Raw genomic sequence first — 9,760 nt, 5'->3', positions numbered from 1 at the left:
ATTTTACACATTTGAAAGAATTCACTTTGTGCTTTTCACTAAAATGGCATCAAAAGCTAGATAACATTATAAAATTGCAGCGTTGCAACATCCAGATAAGGTTCATATACAGATTTTACACTTATGAAAGAAAATTAAATTAGCATCACAATGTAAAAAAAAAAAAAAAAGTAATTAAACCAATATTCACCTATTAGTGGTTAACGCGTTACCTTTGTACTTACATATGACTTCAGTTGTCTTCACAGCAGGTTAAGGGGCTAGATTTTTTTCTCCAAAGAACAGTAGCAGTATTGCAAATATGCTTTCAGTGCCATTCCATTATCATCACTTATTTTTATTGTCTACCTCTACACGCTGCTTCAAACTCCGATAGGAGTCTACACAGTATCTGTAGCTATATCTGTAAGTGTACCATTATAATTTTGTACATTAGCATGACTTTTTTTTTGTACACTCTTTGTGGCGGGAGTTTTTTCCAGCCCTGCAAGCAGTGTGCTGCTTATCTTGTAACAGTAAAAAGGTGTGTGAAGGGCCAGTAACAGAATGTTTTAAGTATTGTTTTGATTTTATTCAATTTTCACAATAAAATGATTTTCTATTTAAGCGTTTAATTTTACAGGCTTATGTATGTATATAATATGCATGGTAACCTACCTGTAAGTATTTTTATCAATTCTACAGCTACAAATACATCATTAGGAGGGAGCAACTGTTGGATCTTGCAGAATGCAAAGATGCAAAACATTTTGAAAAGTCTGATACATGGGAATATTCATAAGACTACACAACTTCATAGGCTTTCAGTTATTCCTGGACTAACAGCAGGACTCAACTGTTCGGCCAGTTATCAGGGAGAAAACAACTGACAGAGAACACAATCGATGAAAAGAGGAATAAACAATTCAGCACGACCGTGAAACTGGACCAATCACAAGGGGAGTTTATCAAACTGACAGAAGAATCTGCCAATCGTTTCCTTAGAAAATCAAAGACCCCGCCCTTACAAAGACAGCCACGGTCTTGATGCAACTGGTGAGTCCAACGTCACCGCAGCCTCAGCAGCCTCTGAAAGCATCAATAAATGTGACTTAATGGCTATCGCAAAAATGCGCTCTCCAATATATGTGGTATTCCAGTTTAAAAAAAAAAAGCGAGTGACATATTTGGATGTCACAATAACTAGAGGAAAATGTGCGGCGTCTCCAACACGCCCTCTTCCCTTGGCGGCGCTGCTCTCCGAAAGGTGCAGGCGGAACGGACTTGTGGGGGAAACGGCGACGCAGCGCCCTCTGCCGTTCAAATGGCACCACGACGGGCGAACCACGTGAAGGCGCCGAGTCACATGGCGCTGCGCTCCGCAGAGCCGCCAACGCCGCCGCTCGCTGGCGCTTAACCAAGTTGCCCGAATTAAGCCGCTCACTGAATAAAGCACAGTTCAGACAGAACCTGCAACTGTTATTTAACTCGAGGACCAACAAAGCCGAGTTGTGTTCATCTGAATCTGTGTTGGGAAATAATTTATGGCAAGAAGAAAATAGTAAATGTGAGCAACCTTACAACTAAATTGGTGCTAAATGTTTGTACAACTTAAAAAGAACAAATTATTACAATATCTGATGGGTTGATTAATCTAAATAAATCAAAGCAGTGGTGTAAAAACTTGTCAGGTATTAGTAACACAATAAATGATTATATGAACAGGACTCAGTGGAGCTGTAAGCAAATACTGGGCTGGAGATATTTGGTTTCAATGAATCTTGTGGGGGATCTTAGACAGGGAGGATAATATCGAAATTGAAATTGAAATTCCCTGCAGTTAAAATGAGGACATCTTACTGTTCGGTGATGCAGTCTGTGTGTGTTTGTGTAAGGAAAGGACAAAAGTGGTGGAGAGTATCTCTGCACTCCAGCTCTTCAAGGTACAAACACAAACGGGACTGGAAATCTATCTAATTTGTTTTGTTCTCAACTTCAAAGTCACCAATACCACTAAATCGCAATCAATAAAAGCTTAATAATACCGATGTCCCTCAGTTTTACCTGCAAGATTCTGCAAACTAAGAGCTATAATAGACTAAAAACACTTACTAAAAAAAATAAAATACTAATAACAATAATTTAAAAGGACTGAAAACAGATGTTTTCTCCATAAATGCCCGTTTAATGCTGACCGCTACCCGATTCGTTACATAGGCATGTGCCCCTCTGTCAACATTGTTATGATCAGTGATGCTGCCCAACGTCAAACATCAACTGTAAACATGACAAACACTGTGGAAGCGAGTTGAACTGAACTGCACGGAAGTTCTTCACCTGAAGGAATGCGGTCTTGCGAAACACGAACGTTCGGGCTCCAATGCGGAGACTGACACCAGAGAGAGTCCGAAGTAAACCGCGTCAGCTTTTTCTCCTTGGCGACTCCAGAAGCAGAATGTTCTGCTGCAAACTTACGAGGCATAAGAATTCCACTCTACTTAGTTACTAGAATGATTATATGAAAAACATTCAATGTCTCCATTCAGCTGCTCTACAACTTCATTAGGCTTTTGTTCATGTCAAACGCACTTCATCTTCATGGTACCTACCAGAGCTAAAGTTCTTACGTTCTCCACAGTGCTGTGCTCTCCTATTTAACACTCCATTAACCTGCGTTAACCTGACAGAGTGAGCCAAAATGTCTTAAGCATCTCTTGTTCAATAAATTTTGAAGGCTTTAACCAATTCAAGGACCCACCTCCACAAAGAATAAAAAAGAACAGGAATGAAGAAAATAAAAAAAACTGGCATGAAAGAGAACTTTTTTAAACCGATAATTTAATTCCAAAGCCCCAGATCCCCCCACAACGCACCCGACAAGCCTCTACAAAGTGAAAAGAACAGTTGCTTGTGTACATTAGAACACAATGAAAGAGGAACAATGAGCCCAAGTTTTCACTTACACTGGACAGCCTTGAAGACCAGTAGAAAAAGGTACTTGCAGTTTGCCAGTGGAGACAATCATTTAGAGTCATCTGGTCACCACCCGTGTATATTACAATAGACGGTCCCTGCTACCTAATATTCAGTAACTCAGTGAAAGGGATTAAAAGTAGAATCTGAAGGACTGAAACGAAACTGATTTACCCAGAAATGTTCATCTTACGATGCTCTGGAACCACTGTCATTTTCAGTAAAGTTCATTTTACTGAAGTGCGAACATATAGAGAGTCCAGCCTTCATTTTAGAAAGTAATTGAAAAGAAAAGTTTCTCCTGTGGAGCGGAAGGTGACCTGTGTGCCGCAAAGCGACCCTGCTGGTGTCCACCCTACACTCCGGTGGTAGCCTTCTGTAACAGCTGGAGCATTATGGGATACACAGGTGCAAACTCCTTCCCCTGCCTAGCCCTCACCTCCTGCACATAGGCCTCGAGCGCAGCCCTGTAGGCAGACATGCAGACACACACAAGGCAGCGTACCATTAGTAGGGCATATTAGCAGAGGCCCTCGACCTCACAAGGATTACACAAAAACATGAGAAACATCACAAAAGACACACTGACCAAACTTTGGATTTCCCAACATAAACACCCTTTCCAGTTTGCTTCTTGCGGTGAATACGGTGTATGACAATACTGGTGACACACAAAGTACTCTGGTATTCTTATTATAAGGCACAAATCACTGTCACATCGTCTATGACATTTGAACGATTAATCCCTCTACTGGCACTAGGGGGCGCTGTTCCACAAAGTATGAGCTCAGAGCAGCTATGCTAAGTGTTCCACTTTGACTTGTGCCTCAGCACACCCACCTTATGAGGGTCAGTCGGTCCTTCTCCAAAGGGTGGTCATCCAGCCACTGGGAGTAGCGGGCGATTGACCACTCCGCCCTCTGTTGGGGAAAGAGGGTACTGAACTGAGCTCACATTCCTGGGCGAAGAGACCTCACACACTGAGAAGACAGGCACTCCTGTTTTAGCACAGCATCTCTGATGTCCTCATTGATGATCTGTGTGGAGGACTTATTATTTGTGTACATATGGCAAGGGTTATGCTCATGTATGTATAGTAAGTCTGATGTAAACACGTGTATGTAAATGCGTGAAATGTTACACGAGACGCGTGCACGAGGGGAACGTGCACCGTGTTCTTATGTCCATGCAGGAACAGCCTTCACCGCGACACACCTGGTTTGGAGACTTGAGCTCCGGCGGGGCTCGTGTGAACAGGAAGTGGAGGATAGTGCTGTAGGGGATGAGGTCTCCCGTGGCCTGACTGTTGGCTATGTGCTCGCTGGTCTGGAAGAGCAGTGGCCTGCAGGGGGAACAGCACACAGGCTCGCTCACTCACTCATCACTCTCAACAGAAACCGACAATGCCACCGCCAGTCCTTGTTCTGCAGGTGCGCCTTCTGCAACGCCTGATGAGTGACTGTTTACAGCAGCTCCCCCCGTCGACAGCCCGTTTCCCCGGCCGCGTCCCGTTCAGATGAACTGGGAAACGACAAAACTTTCAGGACGAGACACCACCACCGAGACGTTAAAGTCAAGCTCTCTGGACACGGATTGCAGCAGATGAACGGGCATGCGCTTACCGCCGGAGGCCTTCCACTCGCACACCAGGGGGTTCTCGGCAACCTACAGCATTATACCAACACCACGGGACCCACGCCGTTTCAGGGCAAACCAAAGTTAAAGCTGTGGTGAAATTTCCTCCTCCGGTAAAATCACTGCAAGACCACAGATGAGCTGTGGCGCAAAGAGGTGCAAAACTGGGCAGAAACAAAGTCGAGCGAAGCCCAACCTGTGTGCGAATGATGCAGTGAACCGTTTAGTAACGGCGACGAGGGGAACGGGGGACACACACAGCCCTACAGTCACTGGGTTTGCTCTCACACAGACCCCCATTAGTAAAACACCTCTCTGAGCTGAAATAAGCGTGGCAACTGTGCGCGAGATACTTGGCAGCGTCTTTCTCTCATTTGGGAGTGGAGCACAAAACACACTGCCCCAGAGCAACAAACACACCCTGTCTTTTTTAGAGCCCCTGCTAAGGGACAGGCAGGAGGATGCTTGTGCAAAGGCGGCAAGGTGTGGGGTGAGGGCTCAAGGGTCAGGCACTCACCTGAAGGAGCGCAGAAGGCGGTATGGTTTCCCCAGGTCGGACACTCTCCTGCAGAGCGGTGCCACTGCTAGCTCCATCTGTCTCACACACACGCACACGCACACACAAAACACAGCAACTTTACATGTAAGTTACAGCCCACATGTGCACAGTTCATACATATTTGTCTTAGTGGTTTATGGAGATTCTGAAAGAAACCCTCATACACCTGTGTGTGTGTGTGTGTGTGTGTGTGTGTGTATGTGTAAGAGAGAGAGACTGTTGCCTGTGCCATTTAAAGAGAGCAGGCTTCGCATTCAGACATCCCCTCAGTAAGTAGCATTCAACTGACACATCTCGCTCAAATCTGATGCCATCATCGCTCTCTGAAAGCTAAAGGATTCTAGGATACAGAATGGAATTCACAGCCCACTTCCTTGTCTCCCTCATGTCACCCCCGGCCAGGCTTAAGACGAAAGGTATCTGTGCGCTGCTGAGTTTGCTGAAATACGGATGACATTAAAAAAAATCCCACTTCTTGCAACACGTAGATGAAGGGAGAAGCATACACAACAAGAGAGTGTGTGTGAGAGTGGATCTGTTATCTGAGAGCGAGAGCAGAAACAGGGACGTCACACGCTGAGCATCGCATCCGTGTGGATAGGATGCCGCCCCACTATTGGGCTCCCACAGCGCATCCCTGCTCTTTGCTGCGAGGTCAGAGGTCAGCAGCGGTGAGAGGTAACGGGGGGGGGGGGGGGGGGGGGGGGTGAGCAGAAGAGAGCCACGAAGGGTTCCGAGCAGAAGGATGAGAGCGAGAGGGAAATGGAAGACATGCCGAAAGGGACAGGCCAAGGGGGACTCTCTTTGCCCCTCCTCTGTCACTCAGACCCCAGTCATGTGTCCGCAGCCCCACTGTTGCTTCCCGCTAACCACAGTGGGGCCTTTAGAGGGCAGCAGGTGGTGTACTGCTTAGAGCTTCCCACCTTTGAGCTCAGAGGTTGTGGGTTCAAATCCCAGCTCCAGCCACAGCACCCAGAGCAAGGTAATAAGCCTGAATTGCTCCAGAATTCTAAAATAACCAAAAAAAAAGATCACCCAGCTGTATAAATGGTAAATCACTACCAAGTTTATTTCTGAGAGTCGTTTTGGAGAAGAGCGTCAGCCAAGTGAATAAAGGTGATGAATAAATGAGGCTGGCAGGCGGAGGAACGCAGAGGTGTGACAAAGCCGCTCAGGAGCGTACCGGTCGCACAGAGACGGCGCACTCATCAGTGCTTCTTTTGTGCCTGTGGTATTCGGGCTGTCTTACGGGTGTAAGCCACTTTGAGTGTTCTGTTGTACTTGTGGAAATGGAGAGAAGTCACAGCACAGTACACACGCCGTGTAAATCAAACAGACTTGTTTATGAGGAGACTGTTTATGGAGACAGGTCATTTCTCCCGAACAGAATAAAAGTGTCAGCTCTGTTTATTTCTCCGAGGGAGGGGAATATGAGACCCATGCTGTGAAGCGGTGCGGCACGGCGCTCCACGGAAGAGGAGGATGACGAACACGGCGACGGTACAGCTGACAACACACCCTCACCTGAGCGAAGTCGGCTGCCAGCCGCATCTTGCCCCCCTCGCCCAGGGGCCGAAGCAGGCTGGCGTGTCGCACAAATAGCTCGATGGCACGCTGGGCGATGGCCTCCGTGTTGTCGTAGATAAAGTCCAGGCACTGGAAGTGGTGGAAGTAGTCGCTCATGACACGCGAGATGAAGCCCTGCAGCTCCTTCATGTACAGGGAGCACGGCACATCGGGCTTGGCTGAGGCAGGCAGGGGCCTGAACAGGGCACAGGGTCCGAGATTACAGAGGAAGGTCTGCAGCGTCTACCGTCCAACAGGCCATGATGGCTCAACATGTTAGTCCTTCAGGCAGCGGTTCTCGAACCCTTGGCTGCGATCTAAATAAGGGTTACGGGACAATCTCAGTCAAGAAATTTTACAGCGCTATAAGGGGATTACTTCAATGGCACCATATAAAAAAAATTACTAAAACAGTAATTTAAGCAGAATAATTGCGGATAATATAGCATCCATATATGCATAATATAATGATATTCAAGTCTGTTCACATCTTTCTGCATCAAGGAGACCAGCGAGGACCCTGTTGTTAAGTGGCCCTCTTATGCAAATGCATTACAGACTGTGCTGCAATTTCAGCTGTTTGGTCTTAAATTCCAAATGCATGGGACTCCTAGCAGATGCAAACCTGCAAAAAAAATAGTTCACACTATTACAGTAGCCACAAAAAGTGTTCAGTCCCCATGAAATTTTGATCTTCTATTGTTCTACAACACTGAATCTCAAAGGGGTGAGGGGCGAATATTTTTTATAGGTGCTGTTAAGTGCCACAAAGAGCTGCAGCTTCACTGCTGCGTGTAGGTGTTGTAGAGCTCGGTCTCATAGGCCTCGAGGGCTGCGGGATGGAACTGCAGGCGACCGAAGCGAGTCTCACCCAGAGAAGTCCTCCTGGTGCATGGTGATGATGATGGCCTCCACAGAATCGCTGACAGACAGGAGTAGGGGCTGGACCGCCCCAGCCATCAGAGCCTGAACCGCCTTCAACACGGGGAGTGGTGGAGTTAATGTTGAGCACACACTGTGCGCTGAACCCCCAGAGAACAGAGGGTCCACCAATGCGAAAACACCCTATAGTAGGCAAGCTTAAACAAACTGAAAAACCCATTACTGCTGCTGAAATAAGGACCTGCCATTTAATTCCCTTATCTAAAACCAGTCTTAATCTGGTTCCAGCAACATTCTAATCCCCAACATAAAACGAGTTACTCTGAATTCACAGGAAGATACAACTGTATGTGTGCGGAAATGCCTTTTCCTTAACAGCTGTTTAACAGAAGGTAAGCAAAAATCCGCAGCCCACAGCCGTGCGACTCGATTGGTTGACATTTCAGCAGTGCAGCGCAAATCGTCCCCATGCATCTACACTGTGAAACACTGGGGACCACGGCCTCCCCAACAGCTTATCCATCATCCAATCTCCCGCAACACATATCTAAACTCAGTGGGTTACTTCCTGAGAGCAGGAACATGGCCATCTGCAGCTTCATCTGTAGAAGCAAGATAAGGACCTCATGAAAAAGTCCTCATTTCACGATTAGACGACCATCGGGCCGGTACCTGAGGCTGCAGGGCTACGCTGGTGCGTGTTCATTCGCCGTGTACAACTGAACACAACCCTCAGAAGTGAAAGTGTTAAAGACAACAACACTGCATAAAGCAGTGGCTCCATCAACAAATTTGAAAAGATTGTAAATAAAAGCGCCCCACACAGGGCCACTGTAATACGCTAGACTGCCTAGGAAGCCGCTGGTACTTGGAACCCAAGAGGTTAATTTTACTCTCACTTCCTTGACCTGGGAGTTTTTGTTTTCCTTTCCTCAGTTACCAGATGGGTTAATTCAGTTGAATACATTAGTAAACTATCTGCAATGTTTATGTTCATTGATGCTTTTTGTTGCTGTGTCAGCTGTACGTACTTAATTGCTCTGTGTCATTTGAAAAGAGTGCTATATAAAATTAAGTTGAAGACGTAGGGACAGATGAGGACATGCTACACGTAACACCTTTGGATCCATGTCTACGACACACGCCCTTTTAACAGAAGGGACAATTCTAATGGTAACTCAGCATTCAGAATCGTAGTGCTGCTGCATGGTAGCGTGGTAACATTAAAACACTGTCATTGTTTAAAGTGGCTGGGATAAGAGTTCAAGGTGAAAGTGCTGTACGTTATATCCCAGAGCCAAGGGACAAACACAGAACATTGCGAAGCACTTTCTTATCAGTAATTAACTCTAAAATTAAACACTAATAAACCGTGCAGCGCACACTGCACTGTATCGTCGGCTCTGTAAGTACAGGCTGTCACAGCTGCAGAGCAGAGACGAGTGGTAGGACGTGTGGACGTGGAATAGGGTGTACCTGCAGGGAGCCTGAGAGGGACTGCTCTGCCGCTGGGGGGAAGGAGCTCAGCCCAGAAATCATCTGCAAGACAAAAAGGCGTCAGCCCCAGATATATAGATACTTTATTTTTTATAAATAAGATGCAGTAGGTAGGTTCTGGTTACAGCCATCACTTTGTAACTGAGTGAGGGGAACTCTACCCCTTACTATAGCACCTTTGATCAAAGGTACTTACCCTGAATTGTCACTGGGGTAGCTTTATAACAACAGTAATAGTAATAATAATGGGGTAAAACACATGCAAAAAGAGTAATGCTAAACCTGGTGGACACAAACCGATGTTACAGACCGTACTGTTCAATGCAAGAGGACTTTTAGTCAATCTAGTCCACACAGTGGAATCACAGGTTTCACTCAGATGTGCTAAACCCCTCTAGTATGAGGTAGAATTTACGAGAAGCAAACGGAACGGTGAGGAGCAGCGAGATGCGCGCAAAGCCTCTCTGTATTTACTGCTCTCTATCAGCCCCTGAGATTAGAGGGCTGTGCAGATGAACGGAAGCGGTGCAGATAACCCCGAGGCTCCTCTGTCATCACAGAGCCTCTCTGGAAAGGTCACTATACCACAGTTCCACGTCCGAGCAGTAACATTTTGATAACTTTGATGTGAAATATTTTCATGATGATAGTAATTTCAGCAGGCTTTTC

At 46.3% G+C, this 9,760-nt stretch overlaps 1 protein-coding gene across 1 annotated transcript in view; it reads right to left on the bottom strand.

The window, feature by feature from the left end:
- Positions 1 to 2,795: 2,795 nt before the first annotated feature.
- The window catches only part of cog5 (component of oligomeric golgi complex 5), a 67,367-nt gene continuing 60,402 nt past the window's right edge, over positions 2,796 to 9,760 (bottom strand). Inside the window, exons 16-22 of the mRNA XM_018726256.2 lie at positions 9,071 to 9,133; positions 7,584 to 7,687; positions 6,671 to 6,908; positions 5,105 to 5,181; positions 4,168 to 4,294; positions 3,793 to 3,872; positions 2,796 to 3,419 (exon numbers count right to left, since the gene is read on the bottom strand). Coding sequence (XP_018581772.2) covers positions 3,308 to 3,419; positions 3,793 to 3,872; positions 4,168 to 4,294; positions 5,105 to 5,181; positions 6,671 to 6,908; positions 7,584 to 7,687; positions 9,071 to 9,133 — 801 coding nt within the window. The 3' untranslated portion in view covers positions 2,796 to 3,307. The remainder of the gene's footprint in view (positions 3,420 to 3,792; positions 3,873 to 4,167; positions 4,295 to 5,104; positions 5,182 to 6,670; positions 6,909 to 7,583; positions 7,688 to 9,070; positions 9,134 to 9,760) is intronic.

This window comes from Scleropages formosus, chromosome 21 (assembly GCF_900964775.1).
Source record: "Scleropages formosus chromosome 21, fSclFor1.1, whole genome shotgun sequence".
Lineage (NCBI taxonomy): Eukaryota > Metazoa > Chordata > Actinopteri > Osteoglossiformes > Osteoglossidae > Scleropages > Scleropages formosus.
This window is presented reverse-complemented; position numbering and strand designations above follow the sequence as displayed.